The 24085-nt window shown below is 39.6% G+C and overlaps 1 protein-coding gene across 2 annotated transcripts; it reads left to right on the top strand.

Moving 5' to 3' along the window:
• Positions 1-13348: 13348 nt before the first annotated feature.
• LOC109033412 (uncharacterized) lies at positions 13349-23953 on the top strand. Of its 2 annotated transcripts, XM_019046011.2 has the most exons (5): positions 13349-15211; positions 15799-15899; positions 18009-18212; positions 19693-20045; positions 22542-23953. In XM_019046011.2, exons 1-5 carry the CDS (start codon positions 15109-15111, stop codon positions 23839-23841), a joined length of 2061 nt encoding a protein of 686 aa, XP_018901556.2. In that variant the 5' UTR covers positions 13349-15108; the 3' UTR covers positions 23842-23953. The 2 variants fall into 2 exon arrangements, with proteins under 2 accessions (XP_018901556.2, XP_072160969.1); XM_072304868.1 differs by lacking the exons at positions 13349-15211; positions 15799-15899 and adding an exon at positions 17153-17456.
• Positions 23954-24085: the final 132 nt, after the last annotated feature.

The following is a 24085-nucleotide window of genomic DNA, read 5'->3' as shown; positions in this document are numbered from 1 at the left end:
CCCATGACGTTAAAAAATCACCAAGCTTTTCTCGTAGCGGGCGCAAGATTCTCGTACAGCGTAGAGCAAGACTCTTTTTCAGTGTATGTTGGAAATGTTTGAAAATGGACTATAACCAAGCCTATTTGAGAAAAAATTTAAAATATTAATTACTTTGAACCATTTGGCAGCCATGCGCGACGTGGCGGCCGTGGTCCACGCTCCAAGAAACCGCGGCGAGTCAATGCTCTCGATTTTTATTCCGGCTGGTAAAATACAAATGATCATCTACGTTGCCATATCTCGCTCAGATTGAAATTCACCAGGCAGAAGGAACAGATTTACGAGAGAAGTTCATGAATCTATACTTCAGACTACTTTGTTTTTCAAAAACTACCCTTGTAAATATGCTACGGGCTGACTATGAGAGACCAATCAGGTTTGTCAAATGCCACGCAAATGGTCAAATGTTGAAAATTTACCAGGTTTTGCATATTTTGAAGCGGGATTGCTGAAAATTGCAGTGCTGTGAGGTAAATTGATCCCATGAAAATTATCCTCAAATTTCACCATTCAGAATTGTGTATCATATTAAGTCCAGGTGGATACCAAGAGGGGCCTCTATGTATGAGCCCACATTCCTAAATTACTTTTTTCAAATTTAACCTTTTTTTTTTTTTTTTTTTTTTTTTTTTTTTTTTTTTAAATGAGGGCACAAGGCGTCTTCAGCCCGCGTAGCAGTCAAGGAGCATGCTCCCGTACTTCGTGAAGTATCAGTCCTTATTCAAGATATGGATGGATTTAAGAAATACTTGACCTGTCACTCGTATTTACCAAACTTGGCTGGTAAACATTTTTGACATCGATGTGCTGTGCTGGCTAAAATCGACCCTTATTCGTGATGCCCCTCAATTATTAGAGAGCCCTAATTCACTCTATTCGAATAAATACCTTCCTTTTGAAATATCTCCTCAAGGATAAAAAGCAAGCTCTTCGCAACTTCCATAAGCCAAAGCATGTCAGTTGGAACCACACCTCAGTCAATTACGTCGAAATAGAAGAGCCACGGAAAGTATTCGGCTGGTTTATTTAAGAATGCCGTATGAGCCAACAGGCATTGCCAAATTGCCTTCGGAAAATCAGGAAATTCCAGGGAAATTGTCGATATTTCTCTTCCGATTTTCCACGGGATCTCCCTCGTAATTCTATCTAAAAATTCTGAAAATTTCAAGGAAAAATATTCATAACTTTCTCAAAAAATAAATATTTTCTGAGAGGGTATTTGGCAACATTCGAATGTTCATACGGCCTTTTTACTCAGCACGGTAGATTTTGGCTCGTTACTCAGCCCCTCCTCTCTGTTGAATCGGCGTGTTTCCTTTTCCTGCAAAACGAGCATTACCTTGTCGGTAAAAAGAAACACCATTTTCCGAAGCTATAATCTCGCAAGATCTTTTCCGTTTGAACCCTGGAATAAGAGTATTCTTACGGACCACGCGGGTCATGAGAAAACGGGTCGGTTTGATTCTTAAACCGACCAATTGGTTTGTGTACGAATCGTGCCTCGAAGTGGGTAATGCGGCAGCTAGCGGGCTCGAATCACTTTTCACCGAGGTTGAACTGCTGTTTACTAACACCGCTGGATGTTGGGTAAGCACAAATAAAAGCACTGTAAACTTGAGTCACGAATGAAAGTGCTCTTGTGTGCTTGACTCGCGAAGAAAACCGGCGAACTGATAATCGTAAGCGTCCAACTAATGGTGTGGAACAAGGAGGTACCTACACTGAAAAAAAAGTTCTCGGCGTTTTTACCAAGGTCCGTTGGTACCTTTACCATCTCACTTTTTTTACCAATTATTGGTAATTTTACCAAGACAGACTGGTAAGCTTACCTAAAAACCGGTATTTTTACTGTTTTTTTCGGTAAGATTACCACTTTTATTGGTAATCAATGCCCGGTAACTTTGCCATTTTATCTCGGTAATTCTACCACAGTCGATAAAAAATATTGGCGTTTTTACCGGGGTCCAGTAAAACTACCGAGAAAGTCGATAATTTCACCGAGATTTCCCGGTAAAATTACCAATTCCATAAATGGTACTTTTACCAAGAAAAAAACTGGGATCAAATAGAACCCTGAATTCTTGGTAATTTTACCCTTTTCTTAGTAAATACACCTAGATTTTTTTTTCAGTGTATAGTAATTTCCTCCTGGTCGTTTTTAGAGAGCAGCAGTCTCTCACACATATCCGCACCTTAGGAATTTTGCAAAAAGCAGTGTATAGGAATGGGTATACGGTGATAAAATATGTACTGAAAGGCCAAAAGTTCAAAAATTTGATGACGTCTTCGATTTTGCGGGATGCTAAGCTGCACTGAAGACCCACAAATAACCCTGGTAAAAATTGGCAGTAGAATCTGTGTTCCAAAATACCATAGACCTAAAGCCGGCTGTACAATTTCTTACAGCCTTTTATAGCCGATGGCGATTAAGCAACAGCCAGGCGATAAAGTTTATGCTAAACGTTACTAAATACGGATACTAGGACTTAGTGAGTTTTTGGACTACCGCTCTCTTTTTGTGCCGTAGTGTCTTGATATATTTTGCGAAGAAAGCTCCGTACTTTTGAAGGATGCCTGTCATTCTTAATATGTTGGAGAGCCTTCAATTTCTTATTATCCTGTGCAATACCTCTGGTGTGAAATAGTTGCTTCAGACGCCGTGGCACGCTGCGGCGCGGTGGGCGGGCAGAGAGAGCGAAACGCGCATTGGCGCCTACAAACCTAACAGTGATAGTTCACGCATTGCGCAATGCGTGAAGTATCCCTGTTAGGTTTGTAGGCGCCAGTGCGTCGCCGCTCCGCTTTGTGTTTTTGGCTCTACTATTTAATCTCGCGGAGTCAGCGTTTTTCAACTTGATTCTGAAATGTTTGCACACTCTGTATGGATTATTTTCATTTTAATTGATGAAAAAAAAATATGTTTAAAAGAAAAATATAATGTGTGTTTTGTAAATATTAAGGTGACAAACTTAATCAACCGTATCAAACTTTATGATTTCCAAAGCACACGAATTTCTGCACAATTTCTTATAGCCTTTTATAGCCAATGACGATAAAGTGTAAAGCCCGGCGATAGAAACTATAGCCCGACTGTATACTTTTTTAAAGCTTCGTATAGCCCGGCGATAGAAACTATAGCCCGACTGTATACTTTTTTAAAGCTTCGTATAGCCCGGCTATATGATTTGCTCCGCTTTCCACAGCCAGCTATATGATTTTCTATAGCCTTCTTTAGTCGGCTATAAGAACTCCTATGGTATTTTGAAACGCAGCTCCTATCGCCAATTTTTAGCAGGGGACAGAATAACTGAATAACTGAACCAAAAATAAATAGAAACCACAATTTCCCAAAAGGATTATCAATAAATGGCCCAAAATTATATTAGATATCAGACGGATTCTTAAAGATCAGGGCCGAATTAGTCCTCTGATCGTTTCAATAACTAATATAAGGGAAAGTAAAATCAAAGGAGTCCCCAAAGGAACCAATAAGTGAGAAAAAGACTTACTATTAAAATTGAGCCAACCCAAAAAAGTAATGGTGACATCTACTATACGTGATCTACTTGATTTTTGAGGTTCAAAATCCTTTAAAGTGACAACACTGATTTTCCGTCAAATAAATTAATTTAAAATAGCGATGTTGCGCCTGCCTTGGAGCCTTACCAATTAAGAATCGATTCACTGAAAAAAAAACTCCGGCCGTCGAAGCCGTACTCACGGGCTATATATACCGTCCGCGCTCCGGGCTCAGAGGCCGGAGCAGTCGAAGCTACGGCTCCAGCACTCGGAACTTTCGGCTTCTGAACCTGGAACGGACGGTATGTCTATATACCTCGTAACTTTCATTTTTCAGTGCTGTTTTACATACATGAAATGGAAGAAAAAACAGTATTTCCAACTTTCAAGAATTGCCATTGGTTTAGAACTATTGGCCGTCGAATTTGGCAAGCTCGTAAAGCTAGACTGCAGATGAGGCCCATACATTTCGTCTGTGTTTGCGCATCTCTGCACTGCTGGCGCTGGCATGCCATTAAGTTTCTCAGTGGCGTGGCGTGCTTTGCGATACATCGATTGATCTGCCGTTTAAACCCATCAGGAAAGATCGATAAACAAGGTGTTCGCAACGAACACCTTAATAATCGATTTTTTACCATAGCTTCAAATGGGGAAATTTCGAGAATGGATCACTCACGCCTCGCCATTAAGTTCGTGTGCCTCAATTACTTCATAACGGGGCCGGCTGCGGCTAGGTTTGATGGACTCTCCGGTTGCCAGCCTGCATGTCCGTTGCTAGAACCTCGCTTTTCCCCCTAGCAGCCTTTCTCGTTTGCTGTATGCTAAGAATGAACGTCATATGATAATTCAAAAGGGGCCAAATTTTTGCAGATCAAAATCGAATTTTTTCCATAGGCGGATCTAGCAAATTGGCAACATTGTCTTTTCTCCATTTAAACCTATGCAAATATATCGATCCTTGGAAGGGCCAGGTGCTCCGATAAGAGTCGATTATTTAGCATAGGTTTAAATGGAGGAAATACGGTGTTGCCAAATTGCTGGACCCGCCTCTGATTTTTTTGAGACTTTTCCTCCATTTGTGACAGGATCTGTGAAAAGGGCACTTAACCGATAGCGAGTAAATTAGGAATAGATTAATCAGGTTTTTCTTCCAAGACAGAAGAAGTTACACAATCTTAGCAACATTGAAATGGTCCTGGTTCCTTTTTGCAAAATGCAATCCAATTTATGTCAAGCTTTACCTAATATGTTGATGGACAAAAAAGGCGAGGTGCGATGGGGTCCGTTGCGATGCTGCCAAGTTTCGTGGAACAGTTCTTTCACAAAAATCAGTATTAAATGGGGATGTACAAGCAATGACAACACAGGTTTGTTGCAATTGCTCGCGTGGACGCAAAAGAATTCACTAGGTATACCACACAGAATTGATTTCGAGTCGTTACAATTTGTTTTGGGTTTTTTTCTATTTTTTTTCTTTTTTTTTCTTTTTACTACTTCAAATACCACACAAGTGGTAACCATAAAGAAATATATAGATAATGAACACCGATTTAACTGAACTTATTAGAAATCAGCGATGATGTAAATCTGTCGTCTAAAATTACCAACATAGGTACTGCATGCGTTTGAATAAAATGGGGCAACTTACCTCTCGGATTAATATACGGTCTCAGCATGCGATTGTATATACACTTTGTGCGACTATGTGATATGATTTCAAGTATTCATGTATATTAATTTTTCTAGAGGTGAGTGCTAACATGATGACAGTATGAATAATAAAACGAAACAAAGTAAACAATCGCGAAAGGATAGAGCCCTAGAATGATTTCCTAGACCCATATTTTCGATTCAAAAACTGTTAAAGTTTGAGCGACGGATCAAAGCTATGTCCATTAATTTGTACTTGATTTTTTTTCTTGCTCGATTTTAGGAACAATTTCATTGAGGAGTCTACGATCAAGTTTCTCTCATGGGAGAGAGGCTGGCTGTCCAAAGATAAAAAATTATCTGAACACTGACTTTTTTATATATTTATTTATTTATTTTTTTTTTTTGGGGGGGGGGGGTTTACAGGTCATGAGAATTTTTGGAGTTGGGTAGATAAATAATGTAAATTATCTGCCGTAATCCCTTTCCCCAAATTCCTTCAAAAGCCTCCCCTAGCACCCCAAATCCCCATGTGCATGGCATTCTCTGCAGTAATTGGTTCACTCGCCCCTCTTCATTAAATCGTGAAAGTATGTCTTACCTTTCAATTTTCAATTTTCATTTATTTATTTTTTGCTGGTTTTATGGCTTCGTGTCCAGCACCTTCAGCAAACTTTAGACTATGTGTATTGTCCGTAGACATCGGGGGATTTTAGGCACATCCATGCTCCAGGCTTTTCGAATTTTCAGGGATCAGGGCCGAGTAGAATCTGTTTCAGCAGATCTACTCGTCAATTCCGTGAAAATTAGACGCCACCACCGGGATTCGAATTTTTCAATTCAAATAATTAACATTAAGTTCAGTATTTCCTGTGCGTCAGTCTAGACTGTAAAGTTTTAGGTGGGGAGTCCACTTGGTTGGTGCGGCGGCTACTCTTGCAGTGTGGGTTTCCTTACGACCTCACTTTAAGGTCAATTCCTCCTCAATTGGACCCACGCAACCACGTTGCTAAGTGAACCTAAAATTAAACACGAAAGCAGTGATACAGCGTATTTTTCAAAGGAAGCTTTGAAATAATAAGTGAAGCTTTTCCAGCATAGTTGACTTGTCATTCTGTAGTCCCTGATACTGCCTTCCTAGGGAAGAACGCCGTATGAGCCTTCAGGCGTTGCCATATTGCCTTCAATAAAACAATAATTTACGGGACATTTTTTTTACTAATATTCCTCTATCTCTTCAGGCAATTTTGTTGACGATTTAATCTAAAACATCAGGAAATTTCAAGGAAAAATATCTCAAGGAAGAATAACTCTTCAAATCCGCGAACTCTCCTTGTTCCTTCCTTTTTACATGCCTTAAGTACATTATAAAATTTTAAAATTTTAAAAATTCTATTTTTTTGACTCGCTGAAAATTTCATGATAAATGTACTTTTAGGACCTTAAACTAGTTTGAAATACTATTGTATGTTGCATATTTTTACATAGAAGTCTTTCCTACTGGAGCAACGAATTATTTTGTCAATAAAATTAGGGTAAAAAATTAAAATTTCAATGTAAGTATGAATATTTGACTATCTGACTAGGCATTTGAAAAAATGCCTAATTTGACTATTTGCCTTCGACGTATAGACTACTGACTCGTTTTTACCACTATAGCAATCAAAAGAATGAGGCACCGTGGTGTTGTTTTTTAAGAAACCCGACAACAACCATCTCTCTAACTCCCCCTTCGTCAAAAGTTGTTGGGAGTGGGTTGGTCCTCCGCTTGGTTTGATCATATACGGCTTAAGCTGTGCTGTCCAAGGTGGTTGAGTAATCTAAAAATATGAATGAACGAATCCGTGAATGAATGAGACTGATTGTATATGCGTTTGCTCGTAAAGGATAGTAAGTGTTAGTGGCGAGAAAATCTCGTCTCTTGAGCGGTACCGGTTACCTATAAAAGAATCATGGTATGTTGATGGAGGGGTATGGAATACTGACCCTCTGTCCCATTTTATGAGTATTTGGGAATTGCGGTATAGGTGTTTACTAAAGTCGAACATGAAGGAAAGAAAGCCGATCAACTCCTTTTTGAGGAGCTTCAAACTCACAAGTTGCTTCGAAAGACGTTGCAACACTTCAAAACAAAAGTTCAACAACACGTACGTCGATCGAGATGTAATAAAATTTCCGTTGATATCTGATGTAATTCTAAAGAGAGGAAAATTCAACTCTTCTTTTGAAATTCTGATAATCACTGTGAAGGGTAAGGATCAGTAATAAAATATTGCATGAGAAAAAATCATAAATGGTTTTCCTTTGAAAAAATTAAATATGCCGAGAAGGTAATGTCGCAAATTGAAATGTGTGTTTTCTGATTTTGACTGTCACCTCCTAATTGAAAACATTATAACTCCGACAGAGCCGGATTTAACTACTTGCCGCCCATGGGCCGTTAGTATTTTCTCATTCGTTTTGAAACATCAATGAAAACCATCAAATGAACGTGCCAGCGGGGGAGGGGTGCATAGGACGCGTTTAGTGGTGTTGAACACATTTTTTGGGAAAGCCCTGTCATCACTACCAGCAAAAGTTCACGGAACGTTGCGCGAAAGTTAAGTTTCATAAACCTATCTCTGTGTGGACAAGGCCTTCCATTCATAGGAAATGAACGAAAAAATTATGAAAGAACAAACATAAATTTGGATTAATGATTTTAACTTCCACCGCCGCGCCTCAAACCGCACTGTGTTTGACGCAATGCGTGAAGTATTCACGCAGTCTTGTAGGCGCTATGCGTCTCCCGCTGATCGCACTGTGTTTGCCGCAATGCGTGAGGTATTCATGCATTCTTGTAGGCGCTATCCGTTTCACGCTGTCCGCAATGACCGCACCGTGTTTGATGCAATGCGTGAAGTATTCGTGCAGTCTGGTAGGCGCTAATATGTGTTACATGCCGATCGCCGCGCCGAGGGCTTCTCCTTTTCATCTCAAATCCTCTTCATCATTTCTCTCTAGGTAAGTCGCGCGCCGTCCCCAGGCCAAATTGCGTGTTTGGTTTCTCTCTTAACTCGACTAATTAAAGGTGCTGCCTCTTGTATCACTGAAAGACGACAAAAGTAAAAATTACTATACTCTCAGAAAATTAGAGATTTTGTCGCCTTTCCTCGTTTGTAATTTTTTTTTCTAAACCCGAATTTTTTTTATACCTACATTTAAAAATATTGCAAAATTTGCCGCCCCTATAGATTTGCCGCCGTGGGCCGCGGCCCATGTGACCACCCCCTTAATCCGGCCCTGAACCCCAAAACTTGTGACAGGAGCAGATATGTTATATTTCCGACTAGCGTTTAAAAGTAATAAGCGCAGCAAATGCACTAAAATCTGTACTTTAGTTTTCTGTAATAATAAAAATAAGACTGTTAAAATGAATTATCGTGCAACAGAAGATAGCCATTGATAGAGGTTCACAAAATATTAAAGTCAAAGATTGTATAAATTAGCGCCTCTCGGTGATGGGTGGAACTTTCTGTTTTCGAAATTCAACCCCTCAAAGCTCGATACCCTCGCATTGGCCGATGAGTGAAGTCTTAAGTCAATTAAAATGATAATAAAAATAAGGCCAAAAAACAAGGAAAGCAGCACATTTAAATAAAGAATAAAATCGCTAAAAATTTAGGAACTCAAACTATTAAGTAAGGAAAGTTTGAGATTTTAAATTTTTAGCAATTTTATTCTTACTTTAAATCAATTATTTGACATACAGATCAATGTTTCGAAAATATGTATCGCATTGTTCCCAACATAGAGCTTGACACCATCATACCTTGCTAAACTTCGTTTAATAATTAGTCGAAAAGCTCGTCGAAAAGGTCGATACAAATCAACGTGCTCCACAGTCAACCTATTGCCTACCCATGAAAATTGAAGGCGCGTACCCATACACGGCGACATACTCAGTAATTTACAGTATATACTCTCATTTCTAGGAATCGACTCCAGTATCATTGATTCAATGTACCTTGATACGCAAGCATGGAGTCACTCAGTCATCGCGTTTAAATACGCGCCTTCAAATTTCACGGGTAGGCAATTTCTCGACCTAGGAACACGTTTATTTGTATCTCAATCCGCAGTACTTCGAGTTTCTCTAGTCGAGCGAAAAATGCGGTTTCGAATTTTTCCGCGACTGGGGCAGTTTTCTAGTCACCGGAAACTAGCAAATGACAGCTTCAGCCGGCCATAGTGGTTGCCGGTAAATGCCGGTAGTTGACGATTCGTTGTTTTTTTCTTTTTTTCTTTAATAACTAAATAATTATTAAATTCTTGTGCGAAGCCGAACATCAAAGTTTTATACGATTCGTTGTTGTTGCGTTCAGGGAAATGAGATCTTTGATAGTGGTCCATGCCTTGAGTTGTTGGTGTGTATTCCATCAATCTGCAGGTTTGTTGATAAACATTATTCTTAGAATTGTTAGTTTTCGTTGACTGCAAGTAGCCGGAAGTTGCCGCGACTTGTTGTTGCTTGTTCCAAATAATGAAGACTGAAAACTGCCACCAGAGGCAAGGGTTTGAAGGGGAAAAAACGCGTGCCATTGCAATCAAAATTCTCGTGCTATTTTACCCTTACAGACCTATTCACATGCTGTCGTGCTAAGGAAAAACAACGCATGAGCCTTCAGACGTTACCAAGTTTCCTCCGATAAAAACCGCATTTACTGGGAAAATTGTGAATATTATTTTCCAAAATTTTCAGACAATTTTTTTCGCTAATTAATCTCTAATATCTGACAATGTTAAGGGAAAATATGCATGAATGTTGTCAACAATACATGTTTTATCAAGGGAAATTTGACAACTCTTGAATGTTCATACGGCGTTCATCCTTAGCACGGTAGCATAGTTGTTTCGTGTATCTCTTGCGTGGAACGGACCCATTATTTCGGTTTTGATGCTTAGTGCTGCATTTTTAGTGAGGCTGAAATAAGTCGTCGTTTTCGAACGTAGCTCCATTCCAAAATTTCAAAATTAACTCAAACAGTTTAATTATTCACAAGAATGTATCAAAGCAATTTTTCCTCAAAATATTCCTGAATTTTGCATAAGGTCAGAAGAAAAATCAAGGGAATTTTCAGTCAGAAATACCGAAGATTCTCCTCGTAAAAATGTTAACCTGCGAGGGAAAATAGGCAATATCGAAATATGGTTACGTCCGTTTGCGGGAAAAACGGCGAATTATTACCATGAGAGTAATATCTTATACACTGCCGTGCTGAGGAAGAACACCGTATGAAAATTCAAGAGTCGCCAAATTTCCTTTTATAAAATTTTAATTTTTGAGGAAATTTATTGATATTTTCCCTTAAAATTTTCAGGAGCTCTAAAACAAAATACGAAAAAAATACTCTGAAAAATTGAAAGAAGAATATTCGTAAGTTCGCCAGGGAATTTGTGTTTTATCAAAGAAAATTTTGTAACGCCTGGAGATTCATACGGCGTTTTTCGGACGATAAAAACCGAATTTACTGAGAAAATTGTGAATATTTTTTCCCAAGATTTTCAGACAATTTTGTACGCAGTGTAATCAAAAGTATTTGAAATTTTCAAGGAATAATACTGCCGTGCTTAAGAAAAATGCCGTATGAACATTCGAGAGTTGCCGGGTTTCCTTCGATAAAATGTTCATTCTTTAGGGGAGTTATAAATATTTGTCCTTGAAAGTTTGAGGAACTTTAGATGAAATTGCGAGCAAAACTATCGGAAAAATTGGAAAGAAAATATTCAGAAGTTTACCAGGAAATTCAGGTTTTATCAAAGAAAATTTGGCAACGCCTGGAGGTTCATACGGCGTTTTTCCTTACCACGGCAGAATATGCTTGATTGTCCTCAAAAATGCATGTTTTATGCGGAGAAATTTGGCAACTCTCGAATGTTCTTACGGTGTTCTTCCTTTACACAGCAGTAGATATGACTAAACACTTAGGTAAGAACCAGAATCCACTGTCGTGAAGAAACAAGCCTTTCTTTTTCGTGTCAGATCGAAGTGGCGGTATTCTCCAGGACTGTAGATCAGGTGCGAGGGAAAGGAAAGAGCCCCGGCCGGCAGGGTGTCCCTCGGGAACTCCCGATGACTCACATATCGATTGCCGGTCTTCAGGATATCGAGACTGTAGGGGTGAGGGAGACGTCTTACCACCCCCTCCCCTTCCTCCCAGCCGTCTGCCGCCGCATCTCACCGCGCCGCACAATGGAACAAGTCAAGGGGGAAGTCGGACAAAATTTGGAAACTTTAGAAGCTCACACTGAAAAAAAAATCTCGGTGTATTTACTAAGAAAAGGGTAAAATTACTAAGAAACCAGGGTTCTATTTGATCCCAGTTTTTTCTTGGTAAAATTACCATTTATGGAATTGGTAATTTTACCGAGAAATCTCGGAAAAATCATCGACTTTCTCGGTAATTTTACTGGACCCCGGTAAAAACGCCTATATTTTTTATCGACTGTGGTAGAATTACCGAGATAAAATGGCGAAGTTACCGGGAATTGATTACCAATAAAAGTGGTATTCTTACCTGAAAAAAACAGTAAAAATATCGGTTTTTAGGTAAGCTTACCAGTCTGTCTTGGTAAAATTACCAATGATTGGTAAAAAAAGTGAGATGGTAAAGGTACTAACGGACCTTGGTAAACACGCTGAGAAATTTTTTTCAGTGCATAACTCCGTTTTATACAAAACTTTGGGGTTTCAAAAGTGATTCCATTGGTTTTCTCGTTAAATTGTCTACAACCAGCACCCCTTGAAATTTAAATTGTGACGAAACGAACATCAAAATTTGCGGTTTTCGTCAACAAATTTCATGTCCGTCCTCTTCTATTAGGTCGTAAAACTGTGCGCCGCGCTACGATCGTCGTCGCGTCGATCCGTAGGTTATGCAACCCCTTGAGCGCGTTTTACGACCGAGAACATACCCACCCCTGGACTTCACACCCCCGCGCGGTGTGTATCCGGGTGAGTCACCCCGGGTCGTTTTCCACATGTTGACATGTTGACAACCCCTCGACGTTTTCATGGTTTTATGATGATGATATTTTTGCCATGCGTGTATTGTTTCCCTTTCAGCAAAATTCCAGCTTGTATTCTTGGGTCTCTTCTTGAGTGCGATAATCGAAAGCACCTTCTTTACTTTGCTACGTTTCAAATTCCTCGTTTTATCTATTTATTGATCTATTTATCTGTTTATTTATTTATTTATTTATTTATTTATTTATCTATTAATTTTTTTTTTAAAAAAAAACCATTATTATAAGGAGAGGAGCCGCAGATTATCGATGATTATAGCGTTTCAGAATTTCTGACCTTTCTTTATTTTTTCGAGGAGAAACTAGCCATTTGTATTGTTGGAAATTAATGCAAAATATTTTGCTAACAGTTAAGAAAAATCAAGAAGATTTTCAATAAACTGCGTTAGCTAGTTTTCCGAAGAAAAAATGAAATATGACGGGAAGACTGCTACGTCGCAAATAGAGGTACGTGGTTTTGCACTTGTGCCATCGATATTCGGAAAAGAAAGGAACAAAAAACTAAACTAATAAACAATTCCTGTTTTAAGAGTAATTTTCAATCGTTTTATTTTGAGAACAACAACAGTGGAAATCATAATTTAGATGTAGATGCGTTTTTTTGAAACCCCTATTGTCAAATCGGTGGCTAAAATCGAAAAATGCGCACCTCCGATTGCACCGTTGCGGATGTCTGCCCATGTCTCATTTCTTCAAAAGAAAACCAACGAACAAGTTTTTCGATAATTTTTTTGTGAATGCTTTTTGCTTATCCAAAAATATTCACAAAAATTTTGTTACCATTTTCCCGGTAAATTCATTTTTTATCGGAGGCAATATGCCAACGCCTGAAGAGTTGGCAAATTTGTTTTTCCTCCATTTTAATGTCTGTAAAACAATCGATTCTATTGCCTCACACTTAATCGAATTTTTAATAGATTTAAATAGAGCGAAAGTAGATGCCACCTTGCAAAATCGCCACTGGCCTGAAAGCTCAAGACGCTTTTTCCTCAACACGGTACACAGAAAGAAAAAAGAAAAAAAAAAAACACATTGGATCTAGAGTCCAGACTCTTAAAAACATCGACAAGAAAAAATACTCTTGATTCAATCAGATTTAAGCTTAAATCAAGAACCAAGCCTCTTAATTTGAGCTGATTTCCTTTTAATTTAAGCTTAAATCTGATTGAATCAAGAGTCCTTTTTCTTGTCAATGTTTTCAAGAGTCTGGACTCTAGATCCAATGTGTGTTTTTTTCCAGTGTAGAATGACACTTGGAGTGGAGAGGAGAAAATGAAGGGTACGGAAGGAAGGGAAGGGATTGATTGGAGGACAAAACTCAGGTGTGCCTTCGATACCTACTAACTTTGAGGCTTCTGGTTGCTCCGCTTTCACTTTCTGGGGAGAAAAAAAGATATCGATTCGGTAAAACAACACCCTGATGCACGAAGGTCGCCTCGGTACTGTTTGCCGCGTCACCGTAGTAACTTGGAATTTTTTTTAAACATAAAAAGTTAAAATAGACCGCACGGCACCCCACTTTGCAGGTTACACACGAAATCGACGAATAGCATACGTCACGGATACTGCTGAGGGGATGAAAACGCTTTGCACGCCTGTAAGGAAAGGGGTCGATTGTCTCTGCTCCAGATAAGAACTCGACCTTCTTTTCCGAATTTCAGTACTGCTTGAAAGCCTTTTGAAATCATTTTTTTGTTTCTGTTTCAACGTAAGTCGAACCTGCTTACTCACGTCTAGATTAAATGGGGGGGGGGAATTAATGTTATTTTTATATGTTATTATTATTGGTAAATTAAACGACCCCCAAATCTGCGCGCCCCAGTCCAGACTGGGGACTCTGGTCCAGGACCCTGTATTGAAATCATGATGGTTTATGTGTACATTTTACGTAGGAAAATATTATTAATTGAATTTTATTCGAGCGTATGGTTAACCCAGAACATTATTTTTTTGTAATGATACTAATTATTGAGGAAAATGGATCTTGATTATTGTATTAAATAGATTTGAGGATTATAGGCTGATCAGAGTATTTCCTTACCCATCAATCTAGTTAAAACAGGGTGATTACAGAAGAAATCATTAAAACAAAAAAAAGGCATGAATATTTTTATTCCATTACGAGAAGTATATCAGAGAAAGAGGAAAGATCTGGGGCTGATGTATGATGCCTATGAGGAAGGGTATATGGGGAGGGGTACCCGCGAAAGGTGGGGACTGGGAAGGGAGGGGGTGTCAGAAAATCGGGAAAAGGATTTCCGTTCATAAGTAATCAAAGCCGTCACTTCATCGACGACTGCTAGGAGTTTGTAAAACGCCTTCGAAACAGAGCGTAGACAACTTACATTACTTGAATGTAATTTAGCTGATGAACGGCGCGGTAGCGCGCGTTACAAGTTTGTCGACAGTCAAATCCTTACTCAACTCATTCGAGTAGGTGATACGAATGTTGCCTAGCATTTGAACTGAAGGCGTTTCGAATCAATCCAGACTCTGCAATTGTAAAGTCAATCACCATGTGTGACGTAATCGCCGCGATCGAACAAAATGTTTCTGTAGCGCACCGGTCGGATTTAAAATGATATCATTATCTAAACGCACTACTTTAATCAGTCAGCAAAATATTGAACCCAGATTAAATGTAACCGTTTTAATCAAACAAGTCAGTTATTAAGTGTTGGCTTGCTCCTACTAAGTAAAGGCCCGGCCCGTCTAGTCTACGTGTATGCAAGTGAAACTGTTTGAATACTCACTACGAAACATTATTTGAGTCCTTGTTTATCGGTTAAGTGACTTAGAATTTAGCCTCTGATAGTTTCCTTTACTTTGCAGATGGCGACATCCTCAAGAAGCACCAACAGTTTCTATCAACCAATCAGCCGAGTTATTTTTAAATTGGTTATATCGTTACTCATCGCAATAGTCCTCCACGCATGTAAGACGCAAATGTATAAACCAGTTATATTTAAATCATAATAGAATCATATTTTTCGTGTCAATAATTAAAAGCAAGTCTTCTTTTAATAAAATTTCTTGATAATTAAGTATATTTTTGCTGAGTAAGTCTGGACAACATTCCTCAAAAAGTATTGAAAAAACATTTCTAGGGACCGTAAGTAATAGGCTCAGCAGCTGTTTTTTTTTTTTTTTTTTTTTTTTTTTTTTTTTTTTTTTTTTTTTTTTTTTTTTTTTTTTGGTCATAGGCAGCGTTGAGTAATTCGAGTTGCATTCATTCATTTAAGCCTCCATATTTTCGAACTTTTGTATCAGATTTTGACATAGGAGGGATCCAGATCCTAACTAGTAAGCCCAATCACAAACAATGTTAAAAAACTTTATCATTTGTATAAAACATTGATGTTCTTCTTAGTTTTTCCATTCTTTTCTCGATTCATTATTCAGATTGGATTCTTCTTGATATTTTCTAGTTGTGAAGTAGTGTTGAAATTCTCAATAATTTTTAGTGGATTACGCTTCATAATTTAATTCAGACTCTTGAGGGACTTAATATTCGTTTTTCAGGCGAAACCCATGGATTTCTGAATCTGAACCCTGAAGAAAATGACGCGCAAACTAACTCCAAAGGTTCTGGTCTGCGGCCGCTTGGCGGCCCACCTCCTGAGGTAGGATTTTTTTTGTACTGTGTACTAACTATTGGCACTCCACTGGCTATTCCTTAGTCGAATCGTATATACAGGCAAATTAAGGTGTGAATGGAGCCTCATAACCCGAAGGCCGCATCCTCGGGTACGAGTATTGAGCACTGTACTAATTCTCACGAAAAATATGCTACAGAAAATTATTTAAACGAGACGAATGGTACGTCAAACCACACATCGCAAAGTGCGTGATATCCCTGATTTAGTAGACGGCGCACTGATACTAAATGAAAAAGAGTTGAAGAAAAATATTTGCTGACGAATGTACATTTGAAAGTTGTGAGCACGCAAAAAAAAAGGTGCCATGACCCGAGGATTTAATTATTGCGGTCGATGAACAAGAACTGGAGATGACTGCGGTTGCTTAGTCGGTCGGCTTACTTAGCACGTTTGGGAGAAACTAAGAGAAGAGTGGCATGGATACTAAAGCCGGAATTAACTTTAAGTTTGGAGATGACTGGACTAGTCAGAGAAGTGGCAGCAGCACTGCCGTGCTAAGGAAGAACGTCATGAGAAAATTCGAGGGTTGACAAATTACCTTCAATAAAATGTTTATTTTTGAGGAAAGATATGCATATTTTCCCTTGAAATTTTCAGGGACTTTAAGTGAAATCGCGAACAACATTATCTGAAAAATTGGAAGGAAAATATTCATAAGTTTACCAGGAAATTCGTGTTTTATCAAAGGAAATTTGGCAACGCCCGAAGGTTCATACGGCGTTTTTCCTTAGCATGGCAGTGCAGCGGACGCATAGTTTTTGATTGATGAGATAGATTAGGTATTAATTGAGATGTGACGATTTCACGATTAACAGATGCCGGAACCGGGAACGACGTTTTTTAAAGCCTGATAGACTTCGGATGCAGTACACGAGTAGATGGACATTTTCTAATTTCTTGACAAAGCATATGGAGGATATCTCACTCGAACTTGACAGGAGGAAAGGGGCGACAGCGACACAGTATCTTATCGCGAGAGCCGTGCGAGCAAACGTAGACTGTGGGCATACAGATCTTAAATTTCGCCTGCAAATTCTAGCGTATGCAACCCAGCCCACTGCGAAGTTAAAATAGTTGCATGTAGGGTTCGAACCCAACTTCGTGTATTCTTTCATTGTTTTTTGGCGTTATTTTGAGTTGAAATTGCGTCCCGTACCTATGACGTTGAAAAAAGGCTGAACTTTCTCAATAAAAACTATAAACATTCATAGTTCATTCACCTAAAGCGCAAACTGATAAAAATGTACGTGACATAAAGAAAATGCAAACTTGCGATTCGAATATGGAATTTAAAAGACGGCTTTATGAATCGGATGCGGTGCATCAAGATTCACTATCGTACTTTACGCTTTCCGTGCTTAAATGAAGCCCACTTAATGTGAGGGGAGTAAAATCGAACCATCTAATAGCGGTGGTTCCCATTCTTTGCAGTTCTCATGGAGAATGAATTGGCGTTAATGATGCCCTGGGAAATTAGTTCTGGTGCAGCCTCTTGCATTCAATTTTCCTTCATTTGAGAAGGTAATGAATATACGCTCTCAAGAATTTGAATATTGATATCAGCATCTTCGGTCTTGTTTAAATGTGCGACCCGTGCTTCTACCCTTTCCACCACAATAAGTAAAGAAAAGGGCGAAAAAAAATTCGAAAAGGGAGCTTCGTAGTGTACTAATTGGACTGAGTTAAGCAGAAAGGAACCAACCCACATATTGGAAAACATTGAACTTAACCACTGCTCTACTATCTATAGCCAAAACTGCAAAGTTTTTGTTGGAGCAAATTTTGCAGAAATTGAAATTGAAGTTTATCTTGTACATTGAGTCTTATGCAGGAGCAAAACTTTAAACCTCTTTTTCTCGGTTCGATTCCGATGTGGCTTGGTCCCTTTCTGTTTAACTCCGTCCAATTCATGTTGAATAGTGGCACTGGGAAATAGCTCAAAATTATAGCGTCACTGATGTGGTCCAAACAGCGCTCACAATTTTAGACTTAGACTTTTAATATGTAGTAGGATAATGCTTAAATTTGTAACTAGTCTATAGTAATTCACTCCTGGTTCCTTTTGAATTGTAGACAGTCTCAAAGCCGCCGGTTCACCAGTTCTCGGAGCTTACCAATTTGCGTACGTTCGTTGACAAAACTTTGTTCATCAAACACTTTTTCATCAATGGTCCCGACAACATCATCATTATAGCTCCACGTTTCTTCTCCAAGTCTACCAATCTCAACATGCTGAAGACCTTTTTCGAGATGGAAATCGGTCCAGATGGGAGCAAGGTAAACGCAAATTCCAATAATTTTAGCCAAGTATTCAGCATGCTCTAGGGCAGCGCGCAAATTGCTACATCGGAGGGCGCCAATACAAGGCTGCCAGATCGTGCGACAAAATGTGGATACTTTCCTTTGGTTTAAATGGTAATAGAGAATAGTGTTACTTTCTCAGTACTGTCTCTTAACAATGCGTTAGTTAAGTGTCAACAATGGTTACATGCACAGCTTAGAATTATTGTGTTCGGGGGAATGTGAAATCAAGAAGGAAATGCTTTGTTACTTACAGATAAAAAAGAGTGTCAGTAATAAATGAACAGATAAAAACTAGATTCCTGGTCATGTATGATCTCCAGCAAATCTAGTAGCTAATACTGCATTCCAGAAGGACGCTTCTTTATTTGGTTCTTTAATAGTCCGCGGAATTCACAGCAACAGTATTCAATGTCAGTGCTGCCTTGCGGATTGCATAGACTCGTGATTTGAAGGCTCTCATAACCAGTCATTGTAACTCTGACCTATCAGTATAGCGTTAGCCTCTCGATTACTCATCAGCCTGATGTCGGCCTGAGGTTGGCCCAATTTTAGCCAGACCAGCCGGACTTCACTGCCGTGATAGAGAAGAGAGCAGTAAGTGCAAAAATGAAGTTTTGAGAAAATGGGCTCAGAAGCTCCTGACCGAAAAAACTGTATTGAAAGAAGCCTCCGTTCTTTGTCAAATTGCCACTAAACTTCCAAAAGATTCCTAGAAATCGATTAGATGATTAAAGATCGACTGATTTCATTCAATTACAAAAAAGATGTTCATACTAGGTTATTGTCAGGCAAGACAGCCGTAAGTGCTATCTACTGCATACTTCGTGGTTGAGTTTTGGATACACAACAAACGCATTTTCAAGTTAGAAATTCGTAGGAGAGAGTGGCACTTCATTTGGAAGAACTGTTTTCATTGGCTCTCTGGAGGAATATTGTCACTTACTGCTATCTTGCCTAAAACTATTTCGCGCACTTACGGCTTTCTCACTTGTTTCGTTTTGGTACAATCAAGATTAATTTCACTATTTTAGCAATTTCAGTGATTTCATCGGAAACTCGATTTCGAAAATTTGACACTTACTGCTCCCTTCACTATCATGGCGGATCAGTCCAGTGTCAGCCTGACTTAGGCTGTGTTCCTCAAAGATACGTGACGTCTATTGTCATACTGGCGCACTCTCACTGGGTACGCACTGACTGTTTTACTGAGTAATGGGAGGAAAAATAACACTGGTCAAAAAAAAGAAAAAAATGAAAAAAATAAAAAACAACTTTTCCAAACTTGCCTCCTAACGATTGTCGCTGAGCCCAAAAATGACCACTGTTTTTTGTCGGAGCAACCAGCCCCTCCGAGAATTGATACATTTCCATAGGTTTAAATGGAGAAAAACAATGTTGCCAATTTGTTGGGTTCGTCAAATGATAACATAGAAATTGCACTTTTATTTCAAAGGTTGAGCAAAATATGACCCGAAATTGCCGAGTATTTGCCGACAAGAATCTGAAAATATTTCAAGACCCAGAATTTTTCAAGGCGAATTGTGCAAAGTACCCGGTGATGCACTTGGACTTCGGGGAGATCGACGCGACAACACGTGAGGATTTCTACGTAAGCTTCAATCACTTGATCCGAAAACTTTTCTTGAAATTCGCCTACTTATCGAAAAGTAAGAAGATCGCCAAATCCGAACTGAGAGCTTTGAATGACGTCCTTGAACTCGAAGAGGATGATTTTTTGGATGTACCGGTTCTCATGCGAACTGGGAAACAATTAGCAGAGTTAATATTCAAGCACCATGGTGAAAGGTTCGTCCAATAATTTCCTAATTTTTATTTCCTTATTTATTACCGTAATATGAAGGAAGGAGCCTTCCTTAGTGCATTGAAGAAAATTTCTGGAGCGGTGACTTTTGTCAAGTCTGTTCCAAAAATCTCAAATTGAGTATTTATCTCGAAAAATACTCCCTGGTAAAAATTGACGATGAGAGCTGCGTTTCAAAGTACTATAGAAATTCTTATAGCCGGCTAAAGAAGGCTACAGAAAATCATATAGCTGGCTGTAGAATGCGGAGAAAATCATACGGCCGGGCTATACGGAGCGATAAAAAATTATGCAGCCGAGCCGGGCTTTACACTTTATCGCCTGGCTGTTGCTTTTTCGCCATCGATTATAAAAGGCTAAAGGAAATCAAGGTAGAAATTCGTGTGCTTTGGAAATCATTAAGTTTGATACGGAACCACCTTAATATTTACAAAACACACGTTATATTTTCCTTTAATACATTTTATTTTTCATCAATTAAAACGAGAATAATCCATACAGGATGTGCAAACATTTCAAAATCATGAGTTGAATAACGCTGACTCCGCGAGATTAAATATTAGAGCCCAACACAAAGCGGAGCGGCGACGCACTGGCGCCTACAAACCTAACAGGGATACTTCACGCATTGCGCAACGCGTGAAGTATCCCTGTTAGGTTTGTAGGCGCCAATGCGCGTTTTGCGCTGGCTGCCCGCCTGCCGCACCGCAGCGTGCCACGGTGCTTGAAGCAACTATTTCACACCAGAGGTACTGCACAGCATCATACGAAACTGAAGGCGCTCTAATATATTAGGAATGGCAGGCATCCATTAAAAGTACGGAGCTTTCCTCGCAAAATAAATCAAGATTCTACGGCCCAAAAAGAAAGCAGTGGTCCAAAAACTCACTAAGTTCTAGCATCCGTAATTAGTGACGTTTAGCATACACTTTATCGCCTGGCTGTGAGTTGCTTGGTTGTCATCGGCTATAAAAGGCTATAAGGAATTGTGTAGCCGGCTATAGAAGCTATTGGAAATCTTATAGCCGGCCGTAGGTCTATGGTATTCTGGAACACAGATTCTACTGCCAATTTTTACAGGGCTGTTTGTTTAGTTGGTCTCAAATAACAAGTTCAGAGCATTTTAGTCTAATTTTCTTGCTAAAAAAGGGGAGTGAGTCGCAGTGTAGTCCGGATGATTCTTAGCCGCAAACATAGAAATTAAAAAAAATTTGAAGCACTCAGTGATTAAACTTAAGGTGATTCGATGGACGCCATATTTTGTGTCAGAACGGCATGCGATATATCGCATCAATTGGTTTCATTTTTTCAGCTACTCGTCATTTTTCTCCAATTCTGAGATCGCAATTCTGTTGTCAGGGGACTGAAGCACTCACTTACCAATTTTAACAAAGGAATTCAACGTAATAAAGGCATGGTTTTTTCAGAGAGAAAACATCGCATTCGATACTGATATCGAAACTGCACTCGAATGCGATATTTTCTCTCTGAAAAAACCACGCCTTTATTACGTTGAATTTCTTTTTTAAAATTGGTAAGTGAGTGCTTTAGACTCCTGACAACAGAAGTGCGATCTCAAAATAGGAGAAAAATGACGAGGAGCTGAAAATATGGAACCAATTGATGCGATATATCGCATGCCGTTCTGACACAAAATATGGCGTCCATCGAATCACCTTAAAACCACAAACAGACATAACTTTTAGATAAATCCAGTAGGGATAGGATATCATGACATCGCTTTATACGGAAATTTGGAAAATCATAACGTGTTATATTTTATAATTTTAAGGATTACAAAAAGATTTCTTGGACTATCTATTTTAATCAGAATGATTCGAATTCATGGAAATGGCTTTTTAAAACCATTAGTGGTATTGAAATTATAAAATTTGCAACGGTTTAGTTATTGTATTTTATTGTTTAGGTTTGGTTAGTATTATAGTCGATGCTCCTCTGACATATGACCGTATCTCGGTTTCCACATGAGCCCCAGAAAGCATGGATGTTTATGTAAAGCAGGGCTCACGTTCAAAATGAGATACGCCCTTACGCCAAAGGAGCGACGATATTGGTCTTTATACTGCTCATAACGACCCGCGATCTGGTCGCCCCCGCGACTGAAATCTCATTGATTCAATGTACTTATGCATATGGACGTATTTATGCTAAAAGGGACTATGTGCACAGGGTTTGCAAGAGACATAGTTCCTTTTGGCATAAATATGTCCATATTTTATACCGACAATCAGATACGAGTAAAACGATCAAATTAGGCCGGTCCGTATAGGAAGTTGATGTATCCGATTTCCACTGTATGTCCACATTTTAGGGGTTTTATACGTCGAAACGTTTCTAGCGTTGCCCAAAAAAAATCAATAAATCAATAAATAATGCCAATCAATAAATCAACCACTCCTATTCTTTTGTCCTTATCATCAATATATTGAAATGACTGTTCTGTCCGTTTTTTTTTTCAGGGTAATTCTCCTGATCGATAATTACGACACCCCGATAAAACAGGCAATCATGAGCAAAGCAATCGACGAAGACGAAACAACCGACATCGTGGAATTTCTGACTCTGTTCATCGACAAGCTCATCTCCAAGAAAGACCACGTGTTCAAGTCACTATTTACAGGCTGCCTCACCGCCGGCGAGGTCTACCTGCAGAAGAACAACGACAACACAAGGATAGTCTCCATCTTCCGGGACTTGGCCTTGTCGTCCTTCTACGGGTTCCAGGAAGCCGACGTAGAGGATCTACTTAAGAAATTCGGGAAGAAAGCAGAAGAAATTGACGAGTTGCGAACATGGTACGGCGGTTACTACGTAGAGGGCTCGCATAAGCTCCTCTTCAACCCGAATTCTATCCTCCGATACCTGGAGACCGGCAAACTGAAAGGGTACTTCGAACTATCCGACGACTTGAAGGTGCTGGAGCCGTTCTTCGATTTCGATATGGTCGGCGAGATGGGGGAAGGCCTGCTCGGAACAGACATCATGGTGCTCCCGCACGGGACGGAGTCTATAGAGAAGTTGCTCTTCCTGAAAAGCATGTTCTGTGATGACGAGTGGTACGTGCTGTACCTCCACCGCATGATTCAGTTCTTCATGGAGCTCGGCTATTACACCTCGTATAGGCGGATCCCCAACCCGGTAGTCGGAGACGCCGTGAACATAGCCCACCCCAACACTGAGACTCGCGAAGATTTCCGAAAACTCGTTTTTACCCCCGTCTTCTACAAAACGAAATTCAACGTATCTGACGAACACGTGGGTGGTTTTATCCGGAGTATCGAGGGACTCTCGCCAGAGCGCGCCACGTTCGTGGCTTTCGCGTCGGCGGTCGAGCGCGTCTTCCATTGGCGGAAGCCGCGGGATGTTGATGAGCTGGTTACCGTCCTGCGCGCTCTAGCGGTGGTCGGCCGGAAGCTCCCGTACGTCGACAGGGAGGGAAATACCTTGTTGGTCAAGCGGAACGATAGTGTGGGGGTGGTTGTGGGGGCGGCGTTCGTCAAGTCTTCCGGTAAGATGGTGCTGTCGCGGATCCTGGAAAGCAGGGTTTACGAGAAGGTGAAGAAGGAGGTGAAGACGGTGATTCTGATTGGGTTGTTCATGGACTCGATAGGACAGTGCGACGTGGAGTATGTGTACGACAAGTTTGACTTGGCCGAAAGACAGAGGGCGGTAGCTCCGAGGACACCACCACCGCCGACGACGACAACCACCGCTGCACCACGGTTTACGTGGCCTACGAGAAGAGGATATTCTCAATGAGAACACAAATATTTTATAAAACATTCTTAAAATGTTGCCGACAGCAATTTAAAAAGATTTGCAAAATATTTTTTGATTGTTTGTCAAATATACAGATGTTCCCTCATGTATATTTCTTGGAGATTGTCCGATTTTGTTTTGAATATTTTTAAAATATTTTTTTGGATGTTTTAGATTAATTGGAAAATTAATTTTAAAATTTGACCTGGCGTGCTTTGCGATATATCGATTGATTAGTCATTTA

The sequence above is a fragment of the Bemisia tabaci genome, chromosome 10 (genome assembly GCF_918797505.1).
Source record: "Bemisia tabaci chromosome 10, PGI_BMITA_v3".
Taxonomy (NCBI): domain Eukaryota; kingdom Metazoa; phylum Arthropoda; class Insecta; order Hemiptera; family Aleyrodidae; genus Bemisia; species Bemisia tabaci.
The sequence above is the reverse complement of the archived record's forward strand: the minus strand, read 5'-3'. Positions and strand labels throughout refer to the sequence as shown.